Below are 22,140 nucleotides of genomic sequence, written 5' to 3'. Positions count from 1 at the left end.
ATTCTTTTTAGGGCTGCAACTTGTGTCAGTATGGCCTAAGCTGAGCCTGAACCATCCTAGCCCAATTATTATTTGTATTTATTTATTGTAATCACCAATAATAATTACTTTGTTATTTAACACATTTGATGGTTTTGTTTGCAGTTTGGGCCTACCACAGATGGACCAAACCCAGCCCAATTTTTATTCGAATGGGTTTGGACAAGGTATTTCGGCTAAACTTTGGGCCCAGAATTAATACGTCCATAGCAAGCTGAAATTAGACCGATCCTACTCCATTCTAGCCCAAAATTGTTCCACTGTAAGGCCAAATTAATTCGAACCCTCCCCAGTTACACTGTCCAAACTTTCCGTAAGTACATTACAGGAATAGGATTATTTTTATTTATATACTATTTATAAAAAAGCGAATGCCTCTTTTTTTTTAATTTTCATTGGATGTTTTCTATCCCCGTCTAAGAATATAGTGGGTATAAAAAGGGCATATATGTCTTTTACTCTTATTTTTAAAAACTGTTCACTTATAACAGTTCAGAAATTGCCCACATGTAATATTCAGAAATTGTCTATGAATTATAAATAGTTTTATTTTAGAAATACTATCACATACAAATACATGTACACATTTACTAGTTTGTTTAAATTTAGCAAATGGACACATATCAGTATATCATTTTGCCACCATGGTTTCCGAAACTGGATTGGATTGGATGGTCGGACTGGTTGACCTAGGAGAACAGGTCATGGCTCTGGATCCCATTTTAGACCCCACAACTTTCCACCTGGGGCTGCACCAGACAGTAAGACTGTTTGAAAGGGAACCGATGGTTAAAATGGTTTTATTTTTTTATCCAGTTTTTAAAATCATGCTTGTCACAATTACATTGGATCAACCTTTAACTACATAAAATAAATCAAAATTTCTCCAATAATATCTGATGATGCACAATTCGGCCGATCTTAGCTGTCAACGATCTTGCCTCTGAACTGAGTGGTAGGGACCTGAAACGGAAGGAGAAGAGAAGCTTCGGGGAGAACCCGGCGTAAGGGCTCCAAAGCTCAAGTTAGAGTCTTTCAAAGGCAAGATAGACCAGATAGCGCAAAAGTTAGCATACCTCGTTTCTGGGGGGTAGGAGCCTTTTATAACCACCTCACGCACTCACTCCCAGGCTTCTGTCAGATCGGGCATGATTACTTCTGAACTCCTGCCAGTTCGGATGTCATTTCCTCTGGCCGATCAGAACCGCCACTACTCCTTTTGTCAGAGCCGTCTCTACGGCTAGTAACGACGGTTGCAGGTGGCGGTGGCAGGAGGCCGTTTGAAGTGCGGCTGTCAGGCGTCAGATCCCAAATCAGTCAGGTGCGTCGCCCTTGGATACGGACGTCCTTGGTGTTAGGTACGTTTGGTCAGCCTGGTGTTTCAGAAGCTGTGTTGGAGTGGCGAGCGAGGTGTCTTGAGTTCGGTTTGGGGAGTGTTCCGAGCTGCCATGGGCCAGCTCGGGTCACAGCTTTGTGAGGCTTGGGGCCCAATAGTCTCCTTGCAGGGAGCTCGGGTTCTCAATAGGGAGCTCGGGTTCTTAATAGGGAGCTCGCTCTTAATAGGGAGCTCGGACTCCCAGTAGGGAGCTCGCTCTTAATAGGGAGCTCGGACTCCCAGTAGGGAGCTCGGGCTCTTGGTAGGGAGCTCGGACTCCCAGTAGGGAGCTCGGGCTCTTGGTAGGGAGCTCGGACTCCCAGTAGGGAGCTCGGACTCCTAGTAGGGAGCTCGGGCTCTTTGTGGGGAGTTCGGGCTCCTAGTAGGGCGGTCTGCAGTTCGGGCTCAGTAGTGAGTTTGGACTTGCTTTCGGTGCTTGCTTCGGGCGCTCTACTATCCCGATCTGCTTGTTTTTGCCACGTGTCGGGTGATTGCGAGGTCGGGCCAAATTCCCCTTCATCAATTGCCCCCCACTCCCTGCGACAAGGGTTCCGTCTTGGCGCGGGGAGTTTGTAAGGTAGCAGGAGGGTTTTGGTCCGTGCTGAGCGCACTTGCTTTAATTTGATTTTCAAAAAAGGGCGCGCGTTTGGGAGACGTGACGGCAGTCGTTCAAGAGTTGCGCTGCAGACGCTTTTATTGCGAGGAGATGTGCGCCGACACCCCGTCAGTTTCGGGAAGACGCGTGCTGACACCTGTCCTCTGACAAGACGTGCGCGACGCCTCGTCGGTTTCGGAGAGACGTGCGCTGATTGGTTTTGGAAGACGTGCGGTTTAGCGCGGTTGTGGGCCGTTGGATTGGCTTCGATCTGGGCCGTCGCTTTCTGGCCGTAGTGGATATAAATAGCGCGCGGGGGGGGGGGGGGGGGGGGGGGGACACTGTCCGTGCTACTGTTGTATCTCTTGAGCTCGCGCCTAAATTCCAGTTCGCGTTCAGGCTCTTCAGCTCGCGTCCTAGGTTCCTTCCTTGTTCGAGCTTTCGCGGTCTTCCTTCAGTCTTCTTCCCAAGTGAGTGCTTTCGGAATCTCGCTTTATTCTCTGATATCTAGTTCGGAGGGTTCGGGCTGTTCAAGCGGGTCTGATGTAGGTTCTACCAATCGGTTTGCGTCCCCTGGTAGTTCAAGTGAGCCTGATGTAGGTCCTGAGGAATGGGTTGAACCTACGGGCCGAGGTGCTTCGGGTAGGTCGGCGTCCACCTCCCATCGTGGCCGGGTTATAGATCAGTTCGGTCCTTCGACTATGACGCCTGAGGGACTTCAATCCCTCATAGACTACTACGACTTGCCTGGGGAGCACGCTTACTTCAGCCCTACGAGTAGCTTCCCTTGGGAACACGGTCCTGATGAGATCGTGATTTTCCGGGAACAGCTCGCCGCGGGGCTGCAGCTGCCCTTTCACCCTCTTCTCGTCGAGGTTCTAAACCACTTCGGTGTGACGGTCGGCCAGCTTCACCCGAACTCCATTAGGAACTTAGTGGGGACGATCTCTTTATTTTGTGACGAGAACTTCCCTTTGGACCTGGAGATTTTCTCCTCCATTTTAATGCTGAAAAAGCAAGCGGGTCCCCTTCCTGGGCGTAGGCGGGCATACTACCTGTCCCCTCGCCCGGGCTTCAAGCTCTTACATGGACTCCCTAATAAGGTCTCGGCGTGGAAGCGGGACTATTTCGGGGTGCGAAGTGCGCTGGAGTGGCCGTTTCAGACCGGCTGGGGGATGGCCGCTCCCGACTCCGGCGTCACACTTGATAAGGAGACGGCGAAGGGCCTCCGGCAATGGGCGCGGCTCGGGCTAGAGTGTCAACGGTATCTGACGGATGCCAAGCTTATTGCTGCGGGCTTGAGTTCGGGTAGGTTCTTTCCCTAGTGATCCTGTCTTGCTCTTCTTTTACGTGTCTTACTGATGCCGAACTCCTTTTCGCAGGTACGATAGACTCTCGAGGGACCCGAGGTGGGCACTTGTTCTAGGGCATGAAGAGGAGAAAACGGGTGGCTAAGCGAGCTCGCGCCGAACCGTCCCAGGGTGCGGAGCCCGAGGTGCCGGACTATCCGGCGGAGGAGCCCGAGATGGTTCCGCCTACGCAGGAGCCGGAAGGGGCTCCTTATGCCGAAACCACGCACACTGGGGCTCCTGCTTACTCCGAGTCTGCCCATACGCGAGCTGGGCCGTCGGGCTCGGAGGCCCCCGGGGGTTTCAGGAGCGTGTTGTTGCCTGTTCATGCTCTTCAACGGAGTAAGGAGGCGATGTTTCCCAAGGAAGTTGCGGCGTGGACCGAGCTCCCTCTGCACCAAGTGGCCTGCCATGCCGTTACTCACGCTATGGTGGTAAGTGCTCCCTTCTTTAGAGTTCTTCGGCTTTTATTCTTCTATTCGTTCCTTTGATCCCGTTTTTCCTTTGATAGGTGAACTCTTCTATTCACGCCTTAGCGAACCAGGTGGAGAAATACTCGAGGCAGGCGCGAACTGCCGAGGAGGCTGCTCGAACTACCGAGGAGGCTGCTCATGCTGCCGAGGCTGCTACTCGCCTCGCGCGGTCTAGGCAGGCGAGGTCTCAGAGAGATGCTGAGGCCATGGGAGTGGTGGTGAAGAATATGGCGGAGTTGAAGCTGGACCTGCAGCACCAGGTCGAGTATCTTCAGGAGGATATCAGGGAGAGGACTCAGATCTTCTCTCAAGGCATCGAAGACGCGAAGAAGAAAGCTGTCAGCGATTACATTGCTTCACCGGATTTCGATGATCTGATGGTAGACTCCTATAGGAGGGGTTTCAAGCTAAGCCGGTGGATGATCCGGAATACGTACCCCAAGCTCGACACTAGCGCCATATCCACTTCGCGCATTACTCAAGAAATGGCTAATGCTGCGGATGCCGAACCGGACTTCGAGGGGGAGGCAGGTCCTTCGGGTGTTGTCGAAGTGGCTTCTGATAACGATGAAGTAGCCCCTGGCTTGTGAAATAAAATGTACATTTTTTTTTTGAATGTACACATATATTCTGAAATGAAATGGCTTTTTGTTCATGTACTGGTTGTCCTGTCTTCGAGCTATGTTTTTTGCCGAACTGACCATTTCGGTCCAGTTCGTTTTCTGACATGAAATGGCTTTGGGGTATTTGCCTTGGTGGTCTATAGGTAGTACCTTCGAATGTATACATCTATTCTGAAATGAAATGGCTTTTGTTCATGTACTGGTTGTCCTGTCTTCGAGCTATGTTTTTTGCCGAACTAACCATTTCGGTCCAGTTCGTTTTCTGACATGAAATGGCTTTGGGGTATTTGCCTTGGTGGTCTATAGGTAGTACCTTCGAATGTTGACAACGTTCCATGCTCGGGGTACTTGTTGTCCTTCTAGGGTTCCGAGCTCGTATGCTCCCCCACCGAGTGCTTTCTTTACTCTGTAGGGTCCTTCCCAGTTTGGTCCAAGTTTCCCTACGCCCGGTTCAGGCATCATGACCTTACGGAGAACCAGGTCACCGACGCAGAAGTTCCTCTTTTTTACTCGCGCGTTATAATACCGAGCTACCTTTTGTTGGTAGGCCACAGTTCGGATGTGCGCGAGGTCTCTCACTTCGTCCAGTAGGTCGAGGTTGGTGCGTAACTCACCCTCGTTTGTTTGTTCGTCGTACGCTTCTAGTCGCAACGTAGGCACTTCAATTTCCGCCGGGATCACTGCTTCGGTGCCGTAGGTGAGGTTAAAGGGGGTCTCACCTGTGGCGGTTTTTTCGGTGGTTTGGTGTGCCCATAGAACACTTGGTAGTTCGTCTGCCCACAAACCTTTGGCTCGGTCCAATCGCGCTTTCAGTCCGCGGAGGATGGCTTTGTTCATTACTTCTGTTTGGCCATTTGCCTGCGGGTGTGCGACCGATGTGAAGTTCTGACTAATTCCCATACTTCGGCACCATTCTTGGAACTTGATATCTTTGAACTGTTTGCCGTTGTCGGAGATCAGTACCCGAGGTAGCCCGAAGCGACATACAATGTTCTTCCAAAAGAAGTTATGTATGTTTCGGGCTGTAACTATTGCCAGGGGTTCAGCTTCTATCCACTTTCAAAGGCAAGATAGACCAGATAGCGCAAAAGTTAGCATACCTCGTTTCTGGGGGGTAGGAGCCTTTTATAACCACCTCGCGCACTCACTCCCAGGCTTCTGTCAGATCGGGCATGATTACTTCTGAACTCCTGCCAGTTCGGATGTCATTTCCTCTGGCCAGTCAGAACCACCACTGCTCCTTTTGTCGGAGCCGTCTCTGCGGCTAGTAACGACGGTTGTAGGTGGCGGTGGCAGGAGGCCATTTGAAGTGCGGCTGTTAGGCGTCAGATCCCAAATCAGTCAGGTGCGTCGCCCTTGGATACGGACGTCCTTGGTGTCAGGTACGTTTGGTCAGCCTGGTGTTTCAGAAGCTGTGTTGGAGTGGCGAGCAAGGTGTCTTGAGTTCGGTTTGGGGAGTGTTCCGAGCTGCCATGGGCCAGCTCGGGTCACAGCTTTGTGAGGCTTGGGGCCCAGTAGTCTCCTTGCAGGGAGCTCGGGTTCTTAATAGGGAGCTCGCTCTTAATAGGGAGCTCGGACTCCCAGTAGGGAGCTCGCTCTTAATAGGGAGCTCAGACTCCCAGTAGGGAGCTCGGGCTCTTGGTAGGGAGCTCGGACTCCCAGTTGGGAGCTCGGGCTCTTGGTAGGGAGCTCGGACTCCTAGTAGGGAGCTCGGGTTCTTTGTGAGGAGCTCGGGCTCCTAGTAGGGCGGTCTGCAGTTCGGGCTCAGTAGTGAGTTTGGACTTGCTTTCGGTGCTTGCTTCGGGCGCTCTACTGTCCCGAGCTGCTTGTTTTTGCCACGTGTCGGGTGATTGCGAGGTCGGGCCAAATTCTCCTTCATCAATATCTTTAAACATATGAAACCGAGAAAAGGGGATAGAACTATGATGCCAAAAAACATAATACCAGAAGAACTTATAAGTAATCAACCAGCATGATAAAAGTAGTAATCAATGAGGTGGATTTTATTATAGATATATAGGTTAAAAGTAAATCTACGAGAGATATTTTTTTATCTAATGCGTCAGTGCAGTATCGGCTGTAGCCTTGCAAAATTGATGAAAGGGTTGTGTACAGCATGGTAATGGGTACAATATGGCGTTTCTTGCAACACCGACCACATTAATGGCTCTTCGAATGTACACCTCTATGTTAAAAGTTCTGAATTGGTGAATTTCCCACCTTATCTCAACATCACACTCACTAGGGTCAAGTACTCAGGATTTTTATCACAGTATCACTGATGTAGACCGATAGTTGGATAGGGCGTATTGGTGTGTTCAGGAGATGGGTATAAGACCTGTCTACCCCTTAAAACAGATCAAATCTCAAAGCAGCTACATACGCTATGGAATTGTAATCCTTGATCCCTTGCACCCATACAAGGGTATTTTAGACATTATAAGGTCCATTATGAAAAGTTCACCATTATATAATTTAGATAGGGTAACCTGAGAAGAATTTTCAATTATGTGAAGGTAGTTTCGCACTTCCAGGTACTAATATGATCTGCTTCTCTGTAAATGGGGATTAACTCCAAATCTACCACCAGTGAACTGGATTTTTACTCTACTCTTCATTAGTGACTGCCCCCACCCAAATTCCTCTTTTAATTCTGCCACTTATATCATAACCTCATGTGAAATCCAACTCAACAACCATAATTAGGTCTCAGCCAGAAACTCCTTTGTGTGGGCTCCCCCTCAATTACTTTTGCCTAATTGAAATTAAAAAGCATCAAATCATGCTGGACATGGACCCTAATTATGGGTCCCATAAAAGAAGCACAACACAGAAAAATGGCCCATTGTCATTGGCTACCATACGTGATAAAGATTAAAGACCACCCATGGGCCATGTGACCCACCAAACATCCATACATTACATCCTCTTCTGTCCCTGTAGCACGTGTACTTCAATCCACTATTATACTTATCACTTATGCACTTGCCTTTACATTTCATACAGGTATAAATATAAATTCCACAAGATGGATTTAAGGCCCATATACCAGACCTCTAATGGATCTACCAACTTAATTGGCCCATCCATCCGCTTAAGTCTGAATCAAGGACATGATCCGATGATCAGACGATTTACATCACGTAAAGAGCAGATTTATTTTCTTCATAAAGAACCCACTAGAAGCATGAAACACATAAGCACTGCTGCATCAGATCAAACCTCAAGTCAGTTGAGAAACACGACACATAACCCTAAAAGAAGTGCCGACACTTTCATAGTACATTCAGTCATGCCAACCACAACGCCACCTAAGCATTCCTTTCTCCCCCCCCCTCCCTTCCTTTTTCTCTTTTTTGAGAAAACAAAGGAAAATACTTTACAAAGAAGAAAGCGGGGTCGGTTGCAGAAAATCACACTCTGACATTCACCGCTCATACGCTGTATACAATAACAAAGCAAGGAAGAACGGCCCTTGGATTGAAGACGAAAAGCTCATCTTCATCCATCCTGGATTGGACCCCGCCACCACTCCCGACGACTGAGTCAAACCCCAACTCGTCTTTGTCAACGATATCCTCATCACGTCCGATTATTCCGACACGACCCGCCACAACTCGGCACACCAGCATGGCTCGCTTCACGTTCATGAACGCGAAATCCTCCTCGATCTCATCAGGCAGCGCCATGTGTGCCCTCCAGCTGCTGGACAGCGTCGACGTGCCATCCATCTTGGTCGAGAACCCCGACCTGATGATCCCGCAGATGCTGCAGTACTGCTGGGTACAGAGGCTGGAGTTTCCATTCTGCCCCAGATCACATACAAAGGTCGAACAGTGGAACCTCAAGAGCTCGTTCCCATCTGCGATGCACCTCTCGTCTCGTTTCCTGACCCCGCTGCGTGCAGCTTTCAGTTTCACGTACTCTCTGTGCTCTTCGAACCTCGCTAGTATTTTGGGGCTGTTGTGGATTTTGAGGATCCGGTGAATTGTGGGGTTCTTCTGTCTGTCATCCCAACCCGTTTTGAAGATGATTTGAACGATATTTTTTCCAGAGTCGCCGTCCAAGAGCTCTGAAACGGCGTGCTTGAGTGACTGGTGTTGTTCGAGAAGTTGGGTCTTGTGGAAAATCTCCCCGCATATTGGGCATGGGAATATATCGTTCCGGAGAGGAAAGGAAGAATGATCGACCGAAATATCGGTCTCTTTCTTGGACAGAGTGGGTTTCTTGCGCGGAGGAGCCGACACAATCGGTTCAGGAGTTAATTGCTGCGAGGATCTGGCGGATGACAAAGTTGGTGTTGTGGGGTGGGTGTCGACACCTTTGTTTGGGTGGTTGAAGGAGAAGATCCGTTTGATATAGGACCAAGAGGAGGAAAGAGCCTTGTGTGAGTTAAACTTCAGGCGAGGCGGCGGAGAAGGAGACGTGGAAGTTTGAGGAGATACCTTTCGTTTCTTCGTGGAAGGACCATCCGCGGTAGTACTGAAGACAAAGCAACCCAGATGGAGAAGAAGGAGAAGCAGAGCGATGAAACCGTTGAAGAGGGAACCAACGGTGGTGGTCGCCATTAATAATTACTATGTGAGCCTGAATTTGAGCTGCGAGAAGGCCATCAATGAGTCGTAGTTGAAGCAAAGCTCAGTTGGGAGAGGAAGGGTTGAATGATGGAAGAAGAAAAGGAGTCCAACGAAGGAAGAATGTAAAGCCGACGTTGGTGGGGACATGGAAGAAGAATAAAGTTGAGGAGTCGGTGGAACGCAAACTTCACACTTAACAGTTCACCCAGTTCTCTGTCTCTCTCTCTCTCTCTCTCTCTCTCTCTTGCTGAGGCTAGCTGTTGCTGGTTTTATCGTCTACGGAGATTTCATCTCGACGAGGGCAACCTACCATCCAAGTTACAGCGTCACGTGCACGGTGCATTGACGATTCTTAATGGCTCCACTTGAACCTGAAACCGTTGGATCGGAACATTTCTGTTGACATCATGGAAATAGGCAATACTACCATGGACGTGAGCTGTATTGTGCATGTATCAAGAATGGGGTATTTTTGACATTTAGGCCCGTACATGTATGGGACCCAAATACCAAGCACTCAACGGTTCCCTTTGCCTGATTCAACCATATGGAATGTGTCTTGCTCTTTGTTTGATTCCCATACTACAAATCCATTTCTTCTTGGGGCTTAACTTGAGAATAATATGGCTGTAAGATTCTTGTGTGGGGAAATGAGAAATGATACTGGGTGAGTGGGCACACTGAGTAAATCGTGCGAGACCCACCGTGTTCATCATTCATTGGCTGAAAAATTGAATGATGAAGTGATGAGGACGAGTTTAATTTACTGGGCGTGACTTCATCCGCATGATCACGATCATTCACAGCAGGGCCATTTGATTGCGAGACCCAAATAGCCCAAATTGTTGCTTGGCTGTTTTTTGAGGTTGAGCTGTTGGCTACATGGCTTGGCCTGTTGCCTTGTGGGAGGGATATCATAAAACATTTGTATAAGCAGGTTCTGCGTAGGGATGGTTGGGTTTATTCTATCATTGATCGGTTCTCATGTGTTGATCCAGGTGGTTGAACCGGTAAATTGATTGGTCCAAACACACAATGGTTCGGTTTTAAAACATTGGGTTCAGTTTGGGTTGTGTTTTTTCACAAAGGTTCAATCCAAACCCATCCTTGGATGTTTTCCAAATTCCAACCTACAGCTTATTGATGCAGACAAACCATAATGTACTTTGATGTGAACCAGGATTGGGTTTGGTCGATTACTCCGACTCCCCTTATCAGAAACTATAGGTTTAGGTTAGGTTACTATGCCAATCACGATACGCCCAATTTCTCTCTCTCTCTTTTCTTTAGTTTAAAGGAAAGATCCCAACTAGACCCTTAATTGAGCCTAATCTAAGTCGCAATATTTAATGTCCAACAACTAACATTCGCTTGCATGAATGGTAATGGTAACTAAAACATGTAATGAATAGCGTTTTTTATGAAATTTCATGTACTGGGTAACTAGAATTATAAGGTCCCCTTGCCTTAATATAAATAATCTACCCTAACCAACTCGAATTGATAATCAGGCTTGTCTTGTGCAAGCTTGAATGGTTAGTCTCATTTACAACCCTAAAAAGGGACCCACCTTCACCACAATGAATGGTGTCCAAATCAACACCAATTCTTTTGTCTCGAAAAACAATATTATATGTCGTCCACTCTTATTTTGTATATGTATTTGTTTATTGAAAAGCTGGGTATTTTCTTATTTTTCTTTTATCATTTTTTTTTTTTTGTTATTTCTGGAGTTGCTATTACCATTCTTTCCTTTTGCTGGGGCCACTGCCACTCTCCAACTTTCTTAGTACCCACTGAATCCTTTCCTTCTCTATTGATTATTTTGGGTAAGTTTTTAAACATGGGTTCAGGCATCATGAAGAAAACGGACCAGGTAATATTTATGCATACGATTATTTTAATCTGAAGACAATGAAAGAGGACTGGCCCCCCCAAAAAAATGAAGACATTGGAAGAATCGTGAGAGGACTGGCCCGACCGAAAAAGAGAAGTAGCAATAATAGATCCTTCTAATTTTTCTTCCCTCACAATAGTCGGAATCTTTACTAGAGAATCAAAATCCCTTTTGCTCATCTTAATTTCTTAAATTTACCTGGTTGTCTCCGTTGATATCCTCAATAATTCGTTTCATCCTTTCTTTCACACATTTTTCTATAAATTGACCTTATGTTTTCTAGCAATCTTATCAAATTTTAGGGGGTGTTCTCCACCATGAATGCTTTCGTTTTTCTTAAGAAACGATACATTCTTGGAGAGTGTTTTTTTAAAACAAAGGTTCTGTTCGTTTTTCAGTAAGTTACTTATATGGGTAAGTGTTTTTTATTCAGGTAGGTGCATTTACCCATATTCTTTTATTTCTCAGGTAAATAAGATAATAATCATTTTATCCATAAAAATTCAATATTAAAGCAGGTATTTTTGTCTCATCTAAGTGTTGGCAACTTCCCCCCAGATGGAAAAGTTGTTCGCCCAAGAAAATAAATCTTTCCTGTTTCTCGTAGAAATCTAAAAAAATAACATGGATTTCTTGGTCAATAAATTTTTTTTTTCAAACTCCAAAAAAAATGAACACCCCCAAAAGTACAAACATTTTTAGTTTGGTTCAGAAACTAACATTCTAAACCAGAAAAATAAGTAAAATCAAAACATTGTTTTCACTCACAAGAGGCTCATAAGATACATAAACCAAACATGTGAACCATTCCTATTAGGATCAAGCCAATCACAATGGAAAGAGGTCAGACAGGGAAAAAGATAATCCTAATTAAGAATGAGTAACCATGGAGAAAAAGAAAAAAAAAATACAAGCCCGAGGAGGAACAACAAAACAATGCCCGGTAATCAATCTAAAATGATGCAGATCCAACCCAAACAAAGATAATTTTTTTTGTTTGTATAGTTATATATCGAGGGGTCAGGTTTCATGACCACCTCCTAGAATATTTTCATGATTATTGATATTTTTTTTTTTCTTTAAAAGAACACAATTTTGCAACAATCATTTGAAACTTATTTGGATTTTATCAACCCACATACAAATAGACTTGGGTTTGAGAGATAAATACAAATGAAAATAAGAAAGGTGAACTAATATCATTCAATTAAATCGGAAATTCCATCTTCAATGCTTCTTTAAACACAATGACAAACCACCAAAGTAAATTAGTAAAATATGTTTTTTAAACCAAAAGTTCGACATGTTTTCCTTTCACTTTTACAAACAAGAAATACTGCACACAACACCTAAGGTTGTTCACCAACACGTACGAATTTATTTTTTGAAACAAAAATAGTTGCCACATCAGCAAAATCAGACACCCTTCAAAAATATATTTTCTCTTTTTTTATTGAAACTATTTGATACTTGCAAGTAGCATTATATATCCTTGAGCCAGCCATTCAAACTTCCAAGCTCAATAACCTTGTATGAAATTGGCATAATATATCCATAGATCAGAATTAGATCTCTTATTAATTTTCTGATTTAAATTAATCAAATTTTATCTTTGAAATTGAGATTGGTTTGGGTGGGGTTCTGCACTTCTGCTATATAAATCATTAATAAACTAATTATAAATAAAATATTTAAATTAACTGAATACATCATGAAAAGTATAAATAAAAAATAACTTTGGCAACACCTTAACAGCTTTTTCATAGGCGATAGAGTCCTCCCCCCTCCCCTAGACTTCTTTCGGTGAGACTTGTCATTTTTGAAGGATGTCACAGAGCAATCACATGTTACATTTACCTGCTCAAGGCAATTTACTATTTCTCCAGTCTCCGTCATTTATTTATCTTTTTGTCTTCACCCCCACCCCGTCTATATTGTATCGCTATATATGTACAACTGAAGCTGCATATCGTCTGGCTGGCATGATAGTAATTTTTCTTTGTGGCAAATGTGGGGGCCCTGCTCTATCTGATCTTGGCCCAATCGAAATCATGGTGTTTCCTCCCTGTCTGTAATCCCAACTACTTTTGGTGCATTATAATTTATGGGTCGTGTCTTGGTTTTGGACTACAGCAAGGCCTGTTCCTTCGCTCTCTGGATTACGTTGCACATTTTGTAAACTTGTATAGTTTAGGAAGCTCCATCCCTAGTAAATGGTTTTTACTTATTGTTTACAATTTGGATTTCATTTGCACTAGTGTAAATGCATGGAAGTGCAAATAGGTCGTATGAAATCCGGCTGTTCACTTCATGGCTGATTAGACGGATTCGCCGTTCATCAGAAATTAATAATGGGAGTGATAGGTTTCCCGAATTTAAATTTTACAAATAATTTGGAATTAACAACGACTCCATACCACTCAGTCAGGACAAAGCCAATCTGGATAAGTTGAGAGAGAGAGTGATGCAGTACAGGAAAAGACCAATAAATTTTATACAAGTTGGGATCATTCCAAAACACATAAGAAGTAGAAATGATACCACCGGCCCATCTTAGTAAATATTTACTGATATAGCATCACCACAGGAATTCTATCTTAGTACATTTTTACCAAGTTGGCGTCATGTCAAAATTTCCATCTTAGTTCGTGTTTAGCAAGATAGCATTGTTTTCGAATTTATATTCAATTAGGATTTTCCTTTTGAAGAATTTTAGTAGGATTCTATTTTGGAGTGTTTTTTTAGATTATGATTTTATTTTTTAAAGAGTTTTAGTAAGATTCTATTACGGAGTGTTTTCATATTAGGATTAAGAAGCATAAGGGTGTATGCCTATATAAAGAGTAGCTAGGGGAAGGCTAAGGCAGTTCTCTTGTTATCAATTTTCTCTTAATTGTTTAGTGAAGAAGTCTTCTTCCTAAAATTTGGCTTCTGTTCTTTTCTTTGAAGCTTTTCTCAACGCGTTTCATTTTCGTACTGCGTCAATTGGTATCAGAGCTCAAGTTGATCCTTCTTCGAATTATGGCTCCTAAGAAGAAACCAATAGCACACATCATGGAGCATGAACTCAACAACAAAACACAAGAGGAAATGACAGAGCTGAGAAGACGAGTTAAGGCACTTGCTAAGGAGGTGAAGTCGCTACATTCTCGGTCAGAAACAGGGGACAGTGACTCCAATGCAAATATCTCCACGCGTTCCCTTTCATCATCAAGGCAAGCAAACAGATCGGCTATAGTTGCGGGTGGTGATCAGAGACGGTGGGAAGCAAGTCTCAAGGTTGAGATCCCAGAATATCAAGGAGACATGACTCTAGAAGAATTCACGGATTGACTCTTCGTGGTATAAGAAATCCTTGAAATCAAGGAAGTTTCGGAAAATAAGATCGTGTCCTTAATAACCACTCGGTTTAGAGGACGAGCAGCAGCATGGTGGCATCAATTAAAGGTTATGCGACAGAGAAGAGGCAAGGAAAAGATTAAGACATGGGAGAAACTTAAGGAAAAGATGAGGTCAGAATTTCTACCCCATAATTATATTCGTTTATTTTATCAAGAATTGTAAAATCTAAAGCAAGGAACTGATACAGTAGATAAATATATAAAGAAGTTGCATCTATTAGTGGCCCAGAATAAGTTAGCTGAAACCGAAGACCAATTGGTGGTTGGTGGGTTGAAACAAATATTCAGGATATATTAACCTATTTGACTGTTATGATGTTTTCATGGCACATCAACATGCTCTAACTATAAAAAAACAAAGCAGCCGACCTAACCAATTCAGCCGAACCCAAATTAATGTGGCCAAACCACCCCCGTGTAATAATCCTAACCCGCCTTCAAATCAGCCGCAGTCCTGTGGGCTGAATCAAAGCCAAGGACATGGACCTAATCTAAGCTAGGTGGGTCCACTTGGAATAGAATGTTTTAAATGTGGTGAACCAAGCCATAAATCTGTTGAATGTGTGAGGAGTGATAAAAGAAAAGGGGCGATGTTTGTAGAAGATGAGAGTGAAACCCAATTAGAAGCATTTGACAGTTCAGCCCCTTTTGTGTTTGACTCTTATAATGACGAAACCTTAGAGGGCGAAGTGGTGTATGGGGATGTGGGAGAGGCCTTGGTGATGCAACAATCATTCCTGACTCCTAGGAATAAATCATCGGATTGGCTAAGAAATAATATTTTTCACACCACGTGTACTATGGGTGGGAAAGTTGCAAGCCTTATAATTGATAGCGGGAGTTGTGAGAATGTTATAGCAGAAATAGTCATCCACAAGCTGAACCTAAAAGCTCAACAACACCCTCAACCCTACAAGCTTGCATGGCTAAAAAAAAAAAGAATGAGGTTTTAGTCACACAACAGTGTCTAGTGAGCTTTTCTATTGGCAACAATTATAGTGATCGTGTGTGGTGTGATATTGTATGCATGGATGCCTGCCATTTGCTACTTTGGCACCCTTGCCAATTTGACCGCTATATAATCCATGATGGAAAAAAAAACACCTATTCTCTTGAGTTTAAAGGGAAAAGGCTGACCTTATGTACATCACAAGAGACTAAACTAAAACCCGGGAAGGGTTCTAGCCCTTTTGCCATTACTGAATTCACCAGTACCCTAAAATAAATCGGTGTTGTGTATGCTTCAATTAACAAGGGGCTTGACCTAAAAGGTGTGGAGGGTCCAAAGGAGGTGAGGCTTTTGCTTGATGAATTTAGTGATATGTTTCCTAAGGACTTACCGGCAGGATTACCACCATTAAGGGATACCCAATAGTGCATAGATTTAATTTTGGTTGCTAGTCTCCCCAACAAGGCCCATTACAGGATTCATCCCGGTGATGAGTGGAAAACAGCATTCAAGACACGGGATGGTTTGTATGAATGGCTAGTGATGCCATTCGGTTGGTCCAAGCCTTTTATTGGTCAGTGTGTTGTAGTATACTTTGATGATATTCTCATATATAGCACTAATATGAACTCCCATTTGTTGCATCTTCAAGATATACTTATGACTTTACGTAGGGAGCAACTTTATGCAACTATGAAGAAGTGTATTATTGCCACAGATTGGGTCTTATTCCTTGGGTATATCATCTCAAAGGAAGGAGTTTCTGTAGACCCAAAGAAGGTTCTTGCCATTGTTGAGTGGCCCGCCCCCAAAACACTTACTGGAGCACGAAGTTTTCATGGTCTTGCAAGCCTCTACTAGCGAATCATTAGCAACTTCAGCACTGTTATGGCACCATATACAAGTTGTATGAAGGTTGCAATCAATTTTGTGTTCACCACTGAAGCAGAGAGAGCCTTCATTGAGACTAAGGCACGGTTGACAGCTACACCCATGCTAGCCCTTCTCAACTTCGAACAACCCTTTAAGGTTGATTGTGATGCCTCTAAGGTTGGAATCGGTGTTGTTCTCAACCAAGGTATCTGGCCCATAGCCTACCATAGTGAGAAATTGAATGGATCACGCCTCAACTGCTCAACTTATGATATGAAATTCTATGCTATGGTACAGAAGCTTAAGAACCTCCAAGAAGAAGTCCACAATAAGCTGGAGGTAGCTAATGCTAAGTACAAACAATATGCTGATGAAAAAAGGAGAAAAGTAGTATTTGATATGGGAGACTATGTTTGGGTCATTTTAACAAAGGAACACCTACCAGTTGGGCAACATGAAAAATTGGCGCTAAGGAAGGTTGGACCATGCGACATAGTCGAAGTCATCAAAGAAAATACTTATAAACTAAAGCTACCCAACCATATATGTACCCATGTTGTTTTCAATGTTAAACACTTGGTACCTTATGTTGGCAATCAGTTAGATGATAATTTGAATCCGATGACGGATTCTCCCCAACCCAGGGAAGATGATGCAATACAGGAGAAGGCCGATAAGTTTTATGCAAGTTGAGACCATTCCAAGACACATAAGAAGCAAAAATGGCGTCATCAGCCCATCTTAGTAAATATTTACCGATGTAGCATCACCACAAGAATTCTATCTTAGTATGTTTTTATCAAGTTGGCGCCATCTCAGAGTTTCCATCTTAGTTCGTTTTTACCAAGATAGCATTATTTTCGAATTTATATTCAATTAGGACTTTCCTTTTGAAGGATTTTAGTAGGATTCTATTTTAGAGTGTTTTCTTATATTAGGATTTTACTTTTTAAGGAGTTTTAGTATGATTCTATTATGGAGTGTTTTCAGATTAGGATTATGAGACATAAGGGTGTATGCCTATATAAAGAATAGCTAGGGGAAGGCTAAGGCGGTTCTCTTGTTATCAATTTTCTCTTAATTGTTTAGTGAAGAATTCTTCTTCCTAAAATTCGACTTCTACTCTTTTCTTTGAAGCTTTTTTCAATGTATTTCGTTTCCATACTGCATGAGAGAGGGAAGGGGTTAGGCACCCCTCTCTGGTCAATGTGAATGCCAAATCCATTTTTCTAATTAATTTTATTTATTTCTTTTACCATGAAGGTTTTCATATTCAAATTGAGAGACAATGTTTTCTAGCAATGAGAAGGACACTAACCATGCTTCTTTCTCCTCTTCTTAACCTAGCCCCTTTTGGACGCAAGGGGGACTGAGCAAAAGGGTGAGATAATGTTGCCACCCCTTTTCTATCAAAACCCCCACCTTCGGACTCAACTAGCTAGTCTGATGATAGAGAAGAAGCCCAAGCCTCTCAAATGCCAAAGAACACTAATAGTAGCTAACGAATTTAAACACACAACAAAAAAGAATGATTGAACTATCAACCTAAAAAAAAAAAGAAAAACACAAAAACAATAATCAAGCCATTAAACCAAATAGGAACTATGAGGCAATCCGATTTCACCTCTTGTGGCCTTTGAAAGGATCAACGATATTGCTATTGGGATTTGTTGAATGAACGAACTCGAGTGCTTTGGTTTGGATGATTTTGATGAAATGAATCTTTGAGATTGTTGTTATGAAAACCCCAAGCAGCAGTGGCAATGGGAGTAGGTTGAGAGCAAGGGCGTGAGGGTTTTCAACAGCTTCAAACAAAAGACCAGTGATGGTAGAACCCCCAATAGCAAGATATAATTCATAATAGAAATAAAGAGGAAAAGGATTCTTCCTCTTAGCGAACTTTTCCATCAGTGGGACACCAACCGATGCTTCTTCTTCCTTCCACACGCCTCAGTTCATCTCTTCTATTTTCTCCTAGAAGAAGCTTCTCCCATCTCCCACTACTTTTCCTCTCTCGATAAGTCTCTCTCTCTCTCTCTCTCTCTCTCTCTCTCTCTCTCTCTCTCTCTCTCTCTCTCTCTCTCAAACTCTATCTACTCTAGCCCTACCGAATTCTCTTTCTTCCTTCAAAAAGAACCAACAAGCCCCCCCCCCCTCTTCAAGCTTATCTCACCTTACCCCTTTCTCATCCGACCCCCTCCTCCTTGGGATGGGTGCCTCCTGTTTATAATAGGAGGGAGCGAGCTTTCAAAAATCTTCAAGGTACATGGGGGTCTTTTAGGTTAACTCGGCAATTAGGGTTTGAAAGGGCACATTTAGGGTCATATTTGGGTAATTTGGGTTCACAAATGGTAACAGGTAATTTGTTCAAGGGCATTTTGGGAATTTGGAAGGAGCGGTATTTTGGGAATTAGGTCAAGGGTATTTTGGTAATTGGTCTAAATGGTTATTTTGGGAATTTGTTGAGGGGTATTTTAGTAATTTAGAAAGAGGGTAATTTTAGTAATTTGTTCAAGGGTATTTTAGGCATTTGGTCAAGGGGTATTTTGGTAATTTTTTAGGATAATTTTAGTAATTTGGTCGAGGGTTCTGGGCATTTGGTCAAGGGGGTATTTTGGTAGTTTGGAAGAAAGATAATTTTGGTAATTTGGTCAAGGGTATTTTGGGAAGTTAGGGTATGAAGTGGGGTTCGACAATGGATTTTAGGGATTTGGGGGTTGAGATTTAGGTTCTTTGGATTTATTGAGTTTCAGTAGGATTGGAATGGTTTAATCGATTGTTCAAGGGTGAAATAGGGGTTCAGATAGAGGACTAAGCAAAAATAAGGTGCTGACACTAAGAGAAATGCTGGTGTGTTTTTGCTTCATGTTTAACTTTATCTAATATATTTGTGAGTTACAAACAAACAAATCTGGTTCAGATTTTCACTGCAAACAAATATATTCTTTAAGCTTTGAGTTTCAATGTGGTAAAAGAGCTTTTTCAGGGCAATCATCCAATGTTGGTCCCAACCGACCATCTGGGTCTTGGGTGGGGTTTGCTGGACATGGATCATTGGACCTAACCTTGGCGTTTTCTCTCACCAAAGTTGTAGGCATCTTTCTTTAATTTCTACCATCACAATTAAATCCTGAAAGACTTGAAGCTCATTAGATGAGTCATGGCTGAGTGGTTCTTGGTCCGGATTCATTCTGTTTTCAGATCACCACTTCTACTACTACTACTGCTACACCATTAATTCTTTGGTGTAGACTACACCAAAGAATAAGGGTGTGTTTTGTTGAAAATGCAAATCTGCTGACCATATATAGATAATGGGTTTTAAGGACATAAAATACTGTATCAGGTTTGACCATGCCATACATATTTCCATGATTACTAACAGTAAAGCAGATCAGACGGCTGAGAAATATTGCATAAACGACCTTGTTAATTCCCACAAATACTTTTAGCAACGTCATTCGATAAATATATGATAGGGATTGGGAACTGGCTTTCATTATTGATCATTCAACTTTTTCCTTCCAGCATGCATGGAGTCTGGCTTACAGAAACAGGAAATGCTATATAGCTTGCTATGCAATCAACCTTTGCTTTACATGTCTACATGTGAAGAGCACATGTGCCTTTTTATAAGCAGTTGGTGGGATGTCTCAGGTATAGTTCGTAAGTCTTTCAAGGCTGTATCCATCAAATCATCACAAGCTAACCATCTACTACTTGAGTTTAGGGCTTGGTGTGTTAGGTATGCCCGATTGACAATACAGGGATGAGGCTTGTGGTTTTGACTAGGGTTGCCCTAAAAAATAATCAATGGTCCTGATAAGAAAAAAAATGACTAATAGTTTATATAATTTAACTAAGTTGACATAGTCACATTTGAAGCTAAAAAAAAAAAAAAAAAGTTGACATAGTCACATCACATCATTAATTCTGAATGGGTTATTGTCTTATGATAGGTGGATATAACCAGGAATTGTGGTTACATGATATGGATTATGAAAAAAAAACAGTGTATCTTTTACTGTGCCTGGACTTATTACAAATTTTACTCCAATTAATCAAAAACAGTGTTGCAGCAGGTTAATCTATCAGTTTCAAATTACATCTAGTTTTATTTCTCAGTTTCTGTGGTAAAAGAGCACGTATATATGCTTTCAATTTTAGTATCCTAAAATGCATCTAGAGAACTAAAATTAACATTGAGCTCTACAATGTTAGTATCCTAAAATGCTTTCTACATTGTTAAATATGCTTGCAAAACTATCAACTATTGAAATTTTATTTAGGTTGAAAATAAAAGACAGACCCCAGCCTAAAATTAAGAACTTAGTTTTAATTAAGGATCATTAGTCATTACTTTACTTGGTGCAATGGCAAATCTCAGGCTGGAAAGCTTGAGAATGCAGGTTAGAGTTTGAGGGCGGTCACTTTGCTGAAAGATATTAGGGCCACCATATCCAGTCGACCCCTCCCAAGACCCCAGATAGCAGCTGGGACGTAATGGCCATTATTTTTAGTTTTAATTAACCAAAAGTTGGGATCATATACATTGGTAGGCGTGATTAGGTGACAACTGATCAAGTTAATTAATGGGGTTGGATTGGAAAAATTCCTGAACTAAATCAGAAACCAATTCAAAAGAATCAAAACAAAGGTGTACTCTTTAACTTTTATCCCTGTTTCTCTTACCGAGTAATTTAATATATCTTGATCCTTGGTGGGTATCTTGAAATTAGCATATTAGTGGCTTAGATCATGCAATTTCTTCTTACCTTTATATTTTTTATTCGTTATACATTACTCTTGAACGCATACTAATAAGCTGAAAAAATAGTTAAATAGTACAGTAGGCAGTTCCCTTTTGCTTTAATTTCTGTTGGCTTTAAGCAGCTACTTTCTCTTTTCTTTTATCTAAATAATAATAAAACACCACAGTCGATAGGATTATAGGGAGGCTGCTCAGTCATTGCACGATGCCGGAGGCACTTTTGTTAGACACTAGCGAGAGAAGGCCGGCCGGGAGGATTGTCTTCTTGTGGGCAGAACGCAGAAGTGAAGAAGAAAGCAACTTACAGTGTACATATATGGTCGTACATGGCTCAGCAAAACAAAATGATTAATTGTGCTTGAATATTCGACGAGGATGACTGCTGAAATGCAGTTCGTCAGTGCCATCGAATGGTGGCAGAGACTGGCAGTGGTGCAACTTCCTCAGACTGGCTAGCTAAATCATGCAATGTCCCTCTCACAGTCGCACCTGAGGCTGATGAGGACAGTAGTAATATTTGATTGAAAAGGTCTTTAGTTTCTCAGAGTTTCACATTCAAACCGGTAAGGTCTTTTGGTTTGGGCCGGTGTCACTATGACCCTTCCTGCAGAAAAAAGGCATGTTTTGCTGCAGCACTTGATTCCCATTCTTAAAATTAAAAAAAAAAAAAAAAAAAAAAAGATATATAGCGAGTGGCGCAGAATGTTGCTGTAGTTCTAACTTGTAATCTTTTCTGTGCATGCATTAGCGTGTTGGCTATCTCAGCTAGAAAGAAGTGAAAAGGTTGATGACAGTCTCGTCTCGTGATCCTGACTGTTCTATGTTATACAAGGCCTTTGCTTTGCAGATTTGCAGTTGTTTCCATTGTTCTTCGGTTTCCTCTCGTTATATCGCAGGCGGCCAAAAACAAATTAAAAAGATTCTTCTTAAATCTTTTGTTGTGGTTACGTTCGGATCGAGAAGCAACATGTCTTGTACAGTGGCTTTGGAGAGAGTGGTGCATAGTATGAAGATAACGTAGTTTTCTCGTGAAGTGATCAGTTCAGTAGTACTAAGAAGTTACGTAAAGTGATGCTGCCCAGCCCAGCTGTGCTTGTAACTGCTAACGTGTTCATTTATTTGACCATCTGGCAATCAAGCACAGGCGTTCTGGACTGCTGGTCCGTCCCATCTGAGAGATCTTCATGGAATATATCGAGTACCTGGGTAACTTTGTTG

The 22,140-nt window shown here is 42.7% G+C and overlaps 1 protein-coding gene across 1 annotated transcript; it reads right to left on the bottom strand.

Moving 5' to 3' along the window:
- Positions 1–7,403: 7,403 nt before the first annotated feature.
- On the bottom strand, positions 7,404–9,413 carry LOC104601227 (uncharacterized). Its single transcript, XM_010264495.3, has one exon. The coding sequence runs from the start codon at positions 9,020–9,022 to the stop codon at positions 7,889–7,891; it is 1,134 nt and encodes a 377-aa protein (XP_010262797.1). The 5' UTR covers positions 9,023–9,413; the 3' UTR covers positions 7,404–7,888.
- Positions 9,414–22,140: the final 12,727 nt, after the last annotated feature.

The sequence above is a fragment of the Nelumbo nucifera genome, chromosome 2 (assembly GCF_055504915.1).
Source record: "Nelumbo nucifera cultivar China Antique chromosome 2, China Antique-T2T, whole genome shotgun sequence".
NCBI lineage: Eukaryota > Viridiplantae > Streptophyta > Magnoliopsida > Proteales > Nelumbonaceae > Nelumbo > Nelumbo nucifera.
The sequence above is the reverse complement of the archived record's forward strand: the minus strand, read 5'-3'. Positions and strand labels throughout refer to the sequence as shown.